General features: G+C 35.4%; 1 protein-coding gene across 6 annotated transcripts in view; it reads right to left on the bottom strand.

The window, feature by feature from the left end:
* The window catches only part of SS18 (SS18 subunit of BAF chromatin remodeling complex), a 74631-nt gene that overhangs the window by 32542 nt on the left and 26499 nt on the right, over positions 1–15590 (bottom strand). For all 6 annotated transcript variants that reach the window (XM_061131050.1, XM_061131052.1, XM_061131049.1 and 3 more), the window contains exons 4-5: positions 4897–5050; positions 1223–1444 (exon numbers count right to left, since the gene is read on the bottom strand). In XM_061131050.1, coding sequence (XP_060987033.1) covers positions 1223–1444; positions 4897–5050 — 376 coding nt within the window. The remainder of the gene's footprint in view (positions 1–1222; positions 1445–4896; positions 5051–15590) is intronic.

Here is a 15590-nt window from a genome sequence, read left to right as displayed (position 1 = left end):
CAAACCATGCTGTAGCAACATCCATTTTTGCACACGTATTTTCTAAGAAGTGAGCCACCATTACGGTGGCTGCTGTAAAGAATCACTATCGCTATTTTTTTGCTCTCCTTCCTGGTAATCAAACTGTATAGGAAACATCTGAACCCCTCCTGATCTAGCACTGACTGGATCTTGCTGTGGTTTTGAACCTTTATTTGATATAACTTAAAAAAGGAAATATTCCATAATGGGCACTCAACAACTTTCAGGGGAAAAGAATGGAACAAGTGCCAGTTCTATGAAGCTATGTTCATGGGCAATTTGTTCCATTTATTTGCCTTTGTTTCTGGTGTATTTTACCAAAATATAGAAAATATTTGTAGATTTTAAAATCACAATATATTATTTCATCAAAACTAATGATCAACAGATTAACATTAACTTCCTTTATCTGGGTGTATTTTGGTGATTTGTTTTTCATAAGCAAAATCTAGAGAATTTTATTGCAAATACATTTAATTCTATCTGAGACTCTTAACCTCACCACATTTCATAATTGAAATAGCTTTAAGCTGGCAACAGGCCAAATGTTTAAACAGGCAATTAGCAGAACAGAGCGCCACTTACTGGTTTTTAGTTATTATTCACAAGAATACTTAAAAGAGAAACATGATAACAATTTCATTCTCTGAAATTGGTAATAAACTTTAATAGACTTCACCCCACTCTAATAACACAAGAATACAGCAGCACCTCCACTGAACATTCTAACAACAAATTATCTTAAAATTAGCTTTAATGCTGAAACACAGCATCAGAAAACATTAAATCAAGGAAGATTCAAAGAAAATTAATATATTCTTCACAAGTAAAATGAACCACAGAGCAGATGCTTTTTAAGGAATGTACTTAATAAAACAAAATTTTATTTTCTCAATTCTCTAGGTCTAACCAAATGTTCTGTTATTCACCAATTAGCTTCAAAATCCAAAAATACTGTCTCAAATAAACTGTCCAAACAATATAAAAATAAATAGGCTTAAAAAGCTAAACTGAGCAATTCCTAAATGTAAAAGAAAAAAAAATATTTTCAGCTAGTTTCAAACTTGATGTTCCTTTTCTGAGTATGACTTACTTCAAACTTGTGTTTTTGAAAATCAGCTAACATTTTGAAAAAACTGTTTGATTTTCAAAAGCTAATGGAGCATGGTAGTCAAGAAGGGTATAAAGAAAGCTAACTTACCTTGGTTTGGTTGCATACTCATATTTGGTCTGGGGCCGTAGTTTCCCATGGGCTGCCCTTGACTCATGGTCATCTGGTTCTGTACCGGCATGCTCTGGGATGACGGCACGGAATGGTTGTAACCTCCCATGGACCCATGGCTACTTGAAGTCATGTTCATGGAACTGTTTGTCATATTAAGTTGATTGGGTCCAGGTCCCTGCATAGGCATATGGTTGGGCCCTTGAAGAAAAGTGATCAGAACCAAAATATGAAAGTTAAACAGATGATCTCTACAAAAGTACCTTAAGAAGCTATTTTTTTTGCATTAATGCAATAGTAATGACAAATGATAACTTGAGTATTGAATCAATAGCCAAAGAAGTAAATGCTTTACTTGAATGATAGCAAATACTGTAAGGTGGACTGCTATTCTCACTTTACACATTAAGAAACTGATGCTTTTGAAAAGCCAGAAACATTCTAGAAAAATTAAAAAAAACAGTATGAAGGAGGACTTGCTTTATAAGAGACCAAAACACATGAAGCTGAATTAAAAGTGTGTAGTGCTAACACATAAATGAACAAATTAACAGATCAATGAACCTAGAGCACAATCTAAAAACTGACCCAAAAGCACAATCTGGTAAATGACAATGGTTCTGATACTAAGTATCTGTGAGCAAAAGAAAGATAATTCAGTAAGTGATGCTGTGACAACTGAGTAGACATCTGGAAAAACACAGGTTGGATCCCTACCGTGTTTTTTCTAGCAAAACTAAGTCCAGATGTATAAAAGAATTAAACATTAAAAAAGAAGAAAGAAAAAGTAAGGAAACCATAGAAGAGTATTTCAAACTGGAGAATTTCTAAAATAAACTTAGAGTGGAAGTGCTTTCTTAAGTATACAAAAAAACTCAGAACTGTAAAAGATTTACAAACTAGAGTACATAAAAATAAAACATCTGCACATGATCAACAAAGCAAAATTAAATAACAAAAAGATTAACTGGGAAAAATTATTTACAAGAAATATCACAGACCAAACTAATTACTTAACATATAAACTTAAGTAGGTAAAAGTCCACCAGCAGTAAACAGGCAAAGTACATATAAAACATCAGTTCACACAAAAGCTGCAAAAGGGCCACAGACATGAGAAAATTCCTTGTTTCATTTAATATAGCAAAAAGGCAAATTAAAACCATGAGATCCATTTTTCATCTTTTAGATTTGCAAAGATCAAAAGTTTTGTTCCAACCATATTATGTAGAAAGAAGCACTTTCATTCTTCATTGGAAGACTATAAATGTAATAAGTACTATTTTTATGTAGACCAATATGGCAATAGCTACCATATTATAAAATGCATATACCTTTAACCTAGCAATTTCAGTTCTGAGACTTTATCCTATAAATATACAAGTTTTTGAGTGAATATGTATAGGATACAAAACTAAGTTTGTTTACTTATTTATTTATATTTCATAGGCATATTCACAAAAGCATAATTTTTAATACCAAAAGACTAGAAATAACCTATATTTCTATCAAAAGGAAACTGTCCAAATAAATGAGAGGCATCCATAAAAAGAATGAATACAGTCATCAAAAACAATGAGGCAGCTCTTTATATACTGAGTGGTCTCCAAAATGTATCTTTATATACTCTTGGTCTCTAAGGGAAATTTTTTAAGAGATAAAAATATGAAATATAATACTACCTAACATATGCTACCATTTGTGTTTAAAAAAAAAAAAAGGAAGAAAAAAGAATGTACACCAGCACATGTTTTAAGGGGTAACTAGACACCAATGACTATCTGGAACAACGAGTCTGGGTAGATAGGGGTTGTGTGCCTTTTCGCACCTTTTGATTTTGGCACCATAGGTATATATTATCTAGTTTTTTTTTAATCTGCTAAATTTATTTTAAAGGAAGATACGTGACCAAGATCAAGCAGCATATAAAGAGCACTACCACTTACAAGACAAAATATTAAAAACAAAACTAAAATCAGAAATTAAAAGCCTAGATACAAATTTGTGTGCATAAAAAGGTTAGCTAAATACCATATGAAACTTATTAAATAAAAACAATATAACTAACTGGACTTCCAATTTCTCCTACACCTAACTGAAAACTTTCTAACTATGAGTTGTTTTAGTTGTTCTCCAGTATTCTGGACAACCTAGGTCGTAACTGCTTGAAAATCCCTGGCTCATAAAGAGATATCTTATTCCAGATGGCATTACACAAAAACCAAATGTCATGTTAACAATAATTATATTGCTGCTTGCTTGCTTCCTCAGCCTTTGGCTTGAATGTTACCTGGAAAAGTTGAATCGAATTCCTAATTAAAGGCACCACCATTAAAAAAAAAAAAAAAAAAATCACAAAACTCCCCTGACTTGCTAACCTGCATTGGCACCACCCACAACGTGTCCTGATGATCTAAGTGTGGACAGAGCAAGAAGCTTCCTTAGACTACAACCAGTTCCTTCTGACTACGGCCAGAAGGAAGCAAGAAGCTTCCTTCTAACTAGCACCAACAAGCTGTTATGTCTTTAATCCTGCCTCCACCTGGGGTGAGGGCCATGTGGGCCATGACTGTGGAAGCCCCGGAAAGAAAGAGAAAGTTGCCACCAAACCCCCCCCTCCTACATGACCATTCAGTCACATAGCGACCTCCCATAAGCCAGGTCACCCGGCCTCTTTGCTCTGTGCTTTCTGCATCCACCCTGAACACCAGTGCTACCGACACAGTCAGTTGATACTATCCTAAGGATGCTAATACTAATTTTAAAAATAAACTTCTCTGTGATTTTAATTTACTCTCACTATTGCTATTTGTATAATACTTTATGTTAATGAAAATAACCTTTGTTTTTAGAAAGCAAAAATATTCTCACATTAAATGTAGAAAACACCCCACCAAAAATTATGGGTGTGTGATTGTTGTTACAAAAACAAGATAATTTAAAGATACTTTTCAGATTAAAAATTCAACCCAGCAAAAGGTGTGTAAATCAGCGCCTGATGGTCTGAAAGATATTTTAAGTAGCTCTAAACTTAAAATGGATAAACAACAAATGATGCATTATATAAGAAAGCTGACACTTTTCAGCTTTTAATTTTGCTCAATTTCCGCATTTCCATTATTCTATAAACATATATATTCATAAAAATCCAAGCTCAGTTTCAACAGACCAATGAGGAAATACCAAATACATCAGCACTTTAGAGAGTGTTTCGTTTTTATCTCCCCATGTGTTATTTTTTTCAGCAGTACTATTTCTGAGATGAATAAAATTTCAAGTAAATACAAAACTCAGAGAAATGCTATAATACATTTTTATAAACATTTTCATTCTTAAGCCACGACGCCATGCCTTTTTCCCCCCCCCAAAAGCTTCTAAAGCCAGCTGTATTGCATAGTTTCAGACAGACTAAATTTAGCCAGTTCTGTTCATCAGAGGAATGCTGTGTGTCAGCTACATCAAAGCCCAAGGGCAGCCTGATAAACACTGAATACAGGTCACGTAGCTCTGTAGCTAACAAACTCTAAGAGAGCTTGGACTCAGGGGCATTCAAAGCAGTTTTGTCATCAACAATCTAAGTATCCCTTGAGCCCCCATGTCGTTTCAGTTGCTAAGCAACTCTGGTGTTAATGTCTTAGAGGAGAGAAACTTACCAGGCATCTGGCCGTTCATCTGGTTCTGCATGTGTGGTGCCGGAGGACCCCCACCTACCATTCCATCTGAAGGCATGTTGTGAGCGCGCGGAGGTGGGGGAGGGCCGCTCGGACTCATCCCTCCGGGACCCATAGGCATATTCTGTGTGGGCGGCTGAAAGAAGACAGTTTAGTCAAACAAGACAAACAGTCAGACTAATATATTAAAGATGCATATGGTGTAACAGTTGCCTATATTATTCAAGTGAACAGGACAAAAACACACAAGTGTTTCAACTTATTCTGCTGCATTTTAATCATGGGCTTATTCACATTGTGTTTAATACACTCCAAAAACTTCACAGGATCATCAGCATGGATGTATCCTCTGACCACCTTAGACCAAAAGAAGAACCACAACTGAGGTATATTTTACTTTACAGTAAAAATTTAAAAATTGTCATTCAATACAAAAAATTCTTGTTTATCTATCAAGATTTCTAAGGTGCCCACTATTGTTATTTCAATTATACTTTAAAAATCAAGTCTCCTTTCATTATTGATATATGGGGGTGTATTTACTCTTAGTGATGTTATTTCACCTGAAAAGATACAGTAACAAAAGACTAAGGGACAGAAACGTCAAAATGTGATATATTTTATATTGTTGGGAGGGGGGTGGTTGTGGAGGGGGCATGTTTTAAACCACAGAGATGCAGCTCAGCCCAACATTTTTGTGCCGACTACTCCTATAGATTGGAAACATTACTGACGGCCTCCAAGGGTACACAGACAGCTGCCTCAAAAGGATGCCTTTGGCAAATTTCCTAATGCAAGTGTAAAGAAAATCACTGACTAACCTTGAGAGTTCACAAAAGGGCAAAAGGAAAAACACAGATATAAGGTAAGGTGGTCTGTAAACTTGGCTCCCTTCTTGGGGATTTTTGGGTAGAGAAAGCATATAGTTTCTTTCCAAACCCCAGTTTTTTAAGCCTGTAAGAGGATACGGAAATCTTACCTTTACAGATCTATTTTGCTTTCTTTCTCTACTTGTCTGTGTTCTAAACAGAATGTCCATTTCTACAACTTCAGTCTTCCTCTGACATGTTTACTATGTCTATACTACCCAGATTTTGCAAACACAGTCCTCCCTAGCACACTGCACAGATATACATTGTTCTTTAGACATCACTTGTAAATACTCAAATCTCCAACCACCTCATAACCACCAACATTTACAAAATTAAACAGATTCAAAATCTTAAATTCATAATCTTAGTTTCTTCCACTACTGAATCCAATCCAATAACTGCTTATTAAATATTTCCTCTTCAAGTCTTACTTTAAATTCTTTATCCAATTTGTATTCTTTAAATACTTTGCTCCATTTCAAAAAAATTACCAAACATCAACTTGGTGTCACATATCTCACTTTTAAATCACCCTTTCTTTATCCTCCTTCAATATGGCTGACATGACCCTCTAGTTTGAAAATCAAATTCCTTCCTCCTATTATCTTGTCCAAATTTTTTGTTCAAGAATTTGTGCTCTCACTCTCAGTAGATATCAGTTTCTCATCTTCTTGTGATTCACCTCATAAAACATCAGTGTTCTCAGTTCCCATCATAATAAAGTAGCTTGTATCAAACTAACCCTGTTGCTAGTAAAAGCTGTAAAATCCAGATAGGCCACTCTCTCCTTCCGAGATGGCCCAAACTCTGTCTGTGGAGTGTCATTCTTTCTAAATCCATTTCTTACCTATCACCTGGTTCTCACAGAATTCTTTCTGCCATGAGACATCAAGAACCTGAGCTTCATCAAGTTCTGAAACCAGGAGGTGGATCAAGAAAGATCTTGCTGTGATTTATGTCAAGGAGTATTCTATGTTTTCCAAGATTCATTACTTTATATTTGTGCTTCTTTACCTGGTTAGTTATACTTTTTGAAAATGGCAAAGAAAAATTAAAACTGTTTCTCTAAAAAAAATACAATCTAGATAAAAGTAAAAATCTAGATAAAATCTAGATAAAAATACAATGTAGATAAAAGTAAAAATTTGAAGGCACTGAACAGTGATGTACACAGAGAGGAACAAGAGGGGCTACAACCCTTAAAAGAAGGGAAAATAGAAACAACACAACCCCACAGCCACGCTGGCTTTTCCTGACTTCACTGGGGAACAGGAAAACAGAGCCCACGTAGGAGGCGCCAGTCCTACGGGACTAAGACAGAGATTTTTGGCTACCGGAGAGCTGGAAACTAAAGAACAAAGTCCCAGAGAGAAAGAACCAGAAAGAAGGGGAAGATTCAAGAAAACTAGCAGAAAACAGTAATTACAACAAAAAAGAGCTGAGAAGAGATTCCAGCTCTGCCCTGTTCAAGGGAGACAAAGATTGGAGTAGAGGTCCCAGTACATCAGAAAGGCCTTCAAACAAGTCCATCCCTCTGTTAAGATTTCAAAAGAGTCTTTATTTGGATTAAGATCAAATTTAAATAGATCAGCCCTACCAAGTCCAAAAGACCTCAATTAAAATTAAAAGGCATTCTACAAAAAGTAAGAAATGGCCAACACTCATCAGGATGGCTACAAAATTTTTTTTTTTTTAACTACGGAAAATAACAAGTGTTGGTAAGAGAGTGGGGAAAATAACTCACATGCTGAAGGGATTGTAAAAGGGTGCAACTGTTGTGCAGAACACTTGAGCAGTTTCTTAAAGAGGTAAACACAGAGCTATCAAAGGACCTAGCAATTCCACTACAGGTACAGATCCAAGAGAACCGAAGACATACATTCACACCATATTTAAACATGAATGTTCACAGCAGCACTATTCATAAAACAGCCAAACAGTAGGGAGAAAAAAAAAAGTTCTTTAACCAATGAATGAATAAACAAAATGTGATAAATTATCTACACAATGGAATGTTTCTCAGCCACAAAATGGAGTGAAGTACTGATACACACTACAACACAGACACATCTTGCAAACACTTATGCTAAGTGAAGATGTCAGACTCAAAAGTCTATACATGGTGTGATTCCATTTATATGAACTGTCTGGAACAGGCAAAGCCAGAGAGACAGAAAGTAGACTGATCAGTCTTTGCCAGAGGGATGGGCAGAGGGGAGAACTGCAGCTGATGGTCAATGGTCATGGGTGTTCTTTTAGGGGTGATGGAAGTGTCCTGAAATTAGATAATGGTAATGGCTGTATACCCTGTGAATACACTGAAAACCACTGAGTTGTATACAATTCCTCACTTTATTGTGCTTCAAAGATACTGTATGTGTGTGTTACAAATTAGAGCTGTGTGGCAACCCTGTGTGAAGCAGGTATGTGTGGTGCCATTTTTCCAACAGCATTTGCTCATTTCAAGTTTCTGTGTCACGTTTTGGTAATTTTCACAGTATTTCAAACTTTTTCATGACTGTTGTATTTGTCATGGTGGTCTGTGAGCAGTGCTGTTTAATGTTATTATTGCAAAAAGATTACAACTCACTGATGGTTCTGATGCTGGTGAGCATTTTTTAGCAATCAAGTATTTTTTAATTAATGTGTGTACACTGATGTTCAGACACAGCGCCAATGCACACTTCACAGACTACAGTACAGTGTAACACAACTTTTATATGCTCTGGGAAACAGAAAAATTTCTGTGACTAGCTTTATTGCAGTATTCATTTTATTGTGGTGGTCTAGAATGGAACCCACAATATCTGTACTTTAAAAGGTTAAAATGGTGAACTTCACACTATGTGAATTTTATCTCCATTAAAAAAAAAAGAGAGAGAGAGTAGATGGAAGACCAACAGAAATAATAGAAAACAGAAAAAAAAGACACATAGGTCATTCACATTTTAGAGTTATATGAGAGACTTTAATAATGACTGATATGTTCCAGGCAAAAAGCAAAAAGAATGAATGGAGAATTTCAGCAAAGCCTAGAATTCTTAAATGAGTAAAATGGAGCAACAAAAGTGTAAAATAAAATCACAAATCAAGATAGAAAAAATGGAGAGAAAATACAACTCAAAAGTGTTAAAGACATGTATGCCACGTTAAAAAGGCCTAACACACATCTAACTGGAGTTACAAAAGTGTTCTCCACTTTTTGACACATAAGCAGTAAGAATGCTGGCCAAGAATTTTCCAAAGCTAACGAAAGACCTGAGTCTCTAGCAAACGTATGAAGCTCTACACACCTCAGTAGGATATGAAGCAAACACAGCTAGACATATCAGAGTCAAAGTCCTAAAAGCCAAAGTCAAAGTGAAAACCTTAAAAGTAGCCAGGGAAAATAAGTTACATTACCTTCAGGGAAATGGCAATCAGACTAAAAACCTATTGTGTATCATAAATAATGGAAACAGAATTAAAAAAACCAAGATCTTTAAAGTGCTAGGACAGAAAACGAAAATAATAAATCAACCAACCTAGAATTCTATACTAAGAGAAAATATACTCCAAATACAAAGATGAAATAATAACAGTTTCAGATGAATGAAAGCTGAGATAACTTGTTTAACTGAAAAGGATTCATCCAGCTAAAAGAAAACGGCCCCAGACAGAAGCACAGAACTAGAGGAATTAACATAAAGGAATGGAAAGGTAAATATGTAAACAAATAAAAACATTAACATTTAAAATAACAGTAACAATGACTAGTATAAAGATATGTAGAAGTATAAAATATGACAAGACTAACATAAAGGACAACAGAATAATAAAGTTAAATTGCTATAAATTTCTTGTATTTTTTTCAGCAAGTGTTAGAAGTACAAATTTAGACTAGAATCTACTAAACCAAGCTTGCACAATGTAATCTATTGGGTAACTACTTCAAAATGTCTATACACATATAAAGGAACAAATAATGCTTGATTAATTCAAAGAAGGACCAAAAAAAGACAAATAGAAAACCAGGATCAGGCTGACAAACTCAGACCCTATTATATCATGTTCTACATTAAATGTTTATGGACCTCTCATTTCAATAAAACAACGAATACTATTGAATTTTTAAAACACTCAACTATATTCTGTTTACAAGAGATTTACTTTAAACTTAAGGACATATAGATGTTAAAAGAAAAAGAATAATATATAAACATTAATTAAATGTATGGTGATATCACTATATATCAGACAGTTGACAAACCAAAAACTACTACTACTAGAAATACTAAAGGGACAGTTTATTATAATAAAAGGACCAATTAACCAGGAATGAACAATCATAAATTTGCATACATCTTATAACACAGCTTCAAAATCTATATCGTAAAAGTTGACAGAATCAAAACGAAAAATGGAATAATCCATAATAATGGCTGGAGATTTTAATATACTTCTAGTAACTGACAGGACAAAAAAACACCTAATAGAAAAAAAAAAAAGCCTTAAAATATAAGATTTGACAACACCATTAACAACTCAATTTAATTAACATGTTTAGACTACTATATACAACAACTGAATAATACACATTCTTCTCAAACACTCAAGGAATGTAGACCAAATTAGGCTATATACAGGGCCACAGAGGAAGTCAACAAATAGCAAATGATTGAAATCCTATGTTACATGTTTTGAGCACAGTGGAATTAAACTCTAAATCAGTAACAGAAAACTAATAACCTGTTAATGAAGAAATCACAATGGAAATCAGAAAATATGCTGAAATGAATGAATGGTAATGAAAATGCAACATTAAAATTTGTGAGACAGGGACTTCCCTGGTGGTCCAGTGGCTAAGACTCTGAGCTCCAAAAGCAGGGGGCCTAGGTTCAATCCCTGGTCAGAGAACTAGATACCCCATGTTGCAACTAAGGCACAGCACAGCCAAATAAATATTTTTTTAAAAAAAGCAGCATCAAAGAGGACACAAACAGATGGAGAAACATACCGTGTTCATGGATTGGAAGAATCAATATTGTCAAAATGGCTATTCTACCCAAAGCAATCTATAGATTCAATGCAATCCCTATCAAGCTACCAACGGTATTTTTCACAGAACTAGACCAAAGAATTTCACAATTTGTATGGAAATACAAAAAACCTCGAATAGCCAAAGTAATCTTGAGAAAGAAGAATGGAACTGGAGGAATCAACCTGCCTGACTTCAGGTCTCTACTACAAAGCCACAGTCATCAAGACAGTATGGTACTGGCACAAAGACAGAAATATAGATCAATGGAACAGAATAGAAAGCCCAGAGATAAATCCACGAACCTATGGACACCTTATCTTTGACAAAGGAGGCAAGGATATACAATGGACAAAAGACAACCTCTTTAACAAGTGGTGCTGGGAAAACTGGTCAACCACTTGTAAAAGAATGAAACTAGAACACTTTCTAACACCATACACAAAAATAAACTCAAAATGGATTAAAGATCTAAATGTAAGACCAGAAACTATAAAACTCCTAGAGGAGAACATAGGCAAAACACTCTCCGACATAAATCACAGCAAGATCCTCTATGACCCACCTCCCAGAATATTTGAAATAAAAGCAAAACTAAACAAATGGGACCTAATGAAACTTAAAAGCTTTTGCACTACAAAGGAAACTATAAGTAAGGCGAAAAGACAGCCCTCAGATTGGGAGAAAATAATAGCAAATGAAGAAACAGACAAAGGATTAATCTCAAAAATATACAAGCAACTCCTGAAGCTCAATTCCAGAAAAATAAATGACCCAATCAAGAAATGGGCCAAAGAACTAAACAGACATTTCTCCAAAGAAGACATACAGAAGGCTAACAAACACATGAAAAGATGCTCAACATCACTCATTATTAGAGAAATGCAAATCAAAACCACAATGAGGTACCATTACACGCCAGTCAGGATGGCTGCTATGCAAAAGTCTACAAGCAATAAATGCTGGAGAGGGTGTGGAGAAAAGGGAACCCTCTTACACTGTTGGTGGGAATGCAAACTAGTACAGCCGCTATGGAAAACAGTGTGGAGATTTCTTAAAAAACTGGAAATAGAACTGCCATATGACCCAGCAATCCCACTTCTGGGCATACACACTGAGGAAACCAGATCTCAAAGAGACACGTGCACCCCAATGTTCATCGCAGCACTGTTTATAATAGCCAGGACATGGAAGCAACCTAGATGCCCATCAGCAGATGAATGGATAAGGAAGCTGTGATACATATACACCATGGAATATTACTCAGCCATTAAAAAGAATTCATTTGAACCAGTCCTAATGAGATGGATGAAACTGGAGCCCCTTATACAGAGTGAAGTAAGCCAGAAAGATAAAGAACATTACAGCATACTGACACATGTATATGGAATTTAGAAAGGTGATAACGATAACCCTATATGCAGAACAGAAAAAGAGACACAGAAATACAGAACAGACTTTTGAACTCTGTGGGAGAAGGTGAGGGTGGGATATTTCAAAAGAACAGCATGTATACTATCTATGGTGAAACAGATCACCAGCCCAGGTGGGATGCATGAGACAAATGCTCGGGCTTGGTGCACTGGGAAGACCCAGAGGAATCGGGTGGAGAGGGAGGTGGGAGGGGGGATCGGGATGGGGAATACGTGTAAATCCATGGCTGATTCAAAGCAATGTATGACAAAACCCACTGAAATGCTGTGAAGTAATTAGCCTCCAACTAATAAAAAAAAAAGAAAAAAAAAAAAAAAAGAATACAAGGTCATATTTAAAAATAAATAAATAAATAAAATTAAATTTAAAAAAAAAAAAAGCAGCAGCAGCAGCAGCCAGAAAAAATATGTGAGATACAGCTAAACCATGAAAATTTATAGCTTGAAAATGCATATTTAAAATGCATTTTTAAGAAAGGTTGAAAAATTAATGATATAAGCTTCCATCTGCAGTAGCCAGGAAAAGACAGCAATCAAACCCCAAGTAGTATAATGAAGGAAATAAAATAAGACAAGTACAGAATTCAAGGAGCCATATACAGTCTTTTAGAGAACAAAAAAATGGGAAACAATTTCCAAGTCTTAATGAGGTCACCAAAACTCTGATACCAAAACCTGACAATGACATCACAAGAAAGAAATTTACAGGCCAATATTTCTCATGAACAGACACAAAAATCCCAAACCAAATTCAGACTGCATAAAAAAGATGATACATTAATAACCAATGGAATTTATTTCAGGAATGCAGGCTAATTTAACTTTTGGAAATTAATCATTGTAACTCACCAAGTTAGCAAAATAAAAGTCATATGATCATCTCAATAAAGGAAATTATCTTTTAAAATTCAACATCCACTAAAGACTTTAAGGCATTAAGAATGGGAACATCATTAACCTAACAAATCTAGTTTACAAAATAAAATGTATATTCAATATCATCTTTTACTGATGAAAATACTGGACTTTCAGGAACAAGACAAGTATATTCATTAACACCATATATTCAACAAAATAAACAAGCCAATAGACAAATCAACAGTATAAAAAAAGAATAAAGTGGGGGAAAAATAAAAGATTGGTAATGACATATAATTATTATTCAATAATAGAAAACCCAAGAGAATCTTTAACGAACTGTTAGAACCACTAAAGTAACTAGAGACAAGGAATATATATATATATATACATATATATATATGTATATGTACCTATATGTGTGTGTATATATATAATTTCTTTAGGTTTCAGTAAAAAACTAGAAAACTAAAATTTTGAAAATGATACCATGTACAACAGCATCCAAAAAAAGGTGAATAAATAAATTTAGCAAGAGATGTGCAATACTTCTACACTGCGACATTGTTGACAGAAATTAAGGGGTTTACTAAACAGAGGGATATGTCATCCTCATTGACTGCAAGACTAAATATTGTGGAGATGTATCAGTTTCTCCAATGTTGGTTTAGAGATTTTATGTAATCTCAATCAAAATCCCAACAGGCTTTCTGCAGAAATTAACAAGCTAACTCTAAAATCTACATGGAAATATAAAAGATTTGGAACAGCCAGGACTCTAGAACATTACCTGATATGTAGTGCTCATTTATGTGGCTGATGCAAGGACTGATAAACAGACCAATAGAATAAAAGAGTTGAGGAACAGCCCCCCAGACACAGACACTTTACAATAAAATGATTTATATTTAATGGGTGAAAACTGATCTTTCCAATAAATGGTACTGGATAAACTGAACATCATATGAACAAAAATGAACCCTGACTCCTAGCTCAGATCATAAACAAATTTAATCTGCAATGAATCATGGATAAATGAACTTTCAGAAGAAAGCATATCTTCATGACCCTGATACAAAAAAGTATTTCATAAACAAGACACTGAAAATAACAGAAAAAGACTGATAAACTGGACTTCATTTAAATTAGAAACTGTTCATCCAAAGACACCATAAAGAGAATAAAAAGGTAATTTTCAAACTGGAAGAAAGTATTTGCAATATATATAGTCAGTAAAAGATCTGTATCTAGAATATAGGAAGAACTCCTACAAATCAATTTGATAAAGACAACCCAGTTTAAAGTGGGCAGAAAACAGGCATCAGAGAACTTTTTTGGAATGAGAGCATTATTCTATATCCTGATTGTAGCAGTAGTCACATGGATTAGTCAAAATTCATCCACCTATACAATTTAAATGAATGAATTTTATTCTATGCAAATTATAGCTCAAATGTCATTTTCTCAAGAAAGCGTTCCCTCACCCCCAGCGTCATCAGGCCCCATTATCTGCCCTCTTAAGTCCTAGATGCCCTTCCTTCATAGCATTTGCAACTGTCACTTAAAATGTTTGCATAATTACTTAATTAACATCTATCACACTATATGTTAATTTCTGTAAGGACTGAGCCCATAATTATATTTGCTTATCACTGTAGCCCCGAATCATCTCGTATCAAATAGAAGTGAAGTGTTAATTGCTTAGTCATGTCCAACTCTTTACAACCCTATGGACTGTAGCCCAACAGGCTCCTCTGTCCGTGGCGTTCTCCAGGCAAGATTCTGGAGTAGGTTGCCATTTCCTTCTCCAGGGGATCTTCAGGACCCAGGGATCCAACCTCGGTCTCCAGCAATGTGGGCATATTCTTTACCATCTGAACTGTCAAATAAAGGTACTCAATAAATAATTGTTACATGAAAAAATGGGGCTTCCCTGGTGGCTCAGACAGTAAAGAATCCGCCTGCAACTCGGGAGACCTGGGTTTGATCCCTGGGTTGGGAAGATCCCCTGGGGGAGGGCATGGCAACCCACTCCAGTATTCTTACCTGGAGAATCCCCATGGACAGAGGAGCCTGGCAGGATCGTGATTTTTGATGTCAAAATTACCTACTCTTAACTCCACACTTCCATTTGTCAATCTATTAGGCACCTCAAACTTAAAATTTACAACACTGAGTCCCTGACATCTTGGGGCATCCTTTACACCTCTATTCTTATACACTGTCTCCTATCTCCAACTTTCAACATATCCTTTGGGCTCTACCTTCAAAATAAACCCACAATGTGACTTCTACTACCAACTCCCCTGCTACCACCCTGGCACAAGCCACCATCACCACTCACACTGATTACTGCAAGAGTCTCCTTGAGGACTCCCCGCTTTGACCCACGCTCCTCCACAGTAAATTCTCCACAAAGTAACCAGAATGAACTTGTTAAACATCAATCTACTCTGGCTCAAAATCCTCCTTGAGTTTCTGGTTTCAGAGTGAAAA

This window comes from Dama dama, chromosome 27 (assembly GCF_033118175.1).
Source record: "Dama dama isolate Ldn47 chromosome 27, ASM3311817v1, whole genome shotgun sequence".
In the NCBI taxonomy this organism is placed as follows: domain Eukaryota; kingdom Metazoa; phylum Chordata; class Mammalia; order Artiodactyla; family Cervidae; genus Dama; species Dama dama.
The sequence above is the reverse complement of the archived record's forward strand: the minus strand, read 5'-3'. Positions and strand labels throughout refer to the sequence as shown.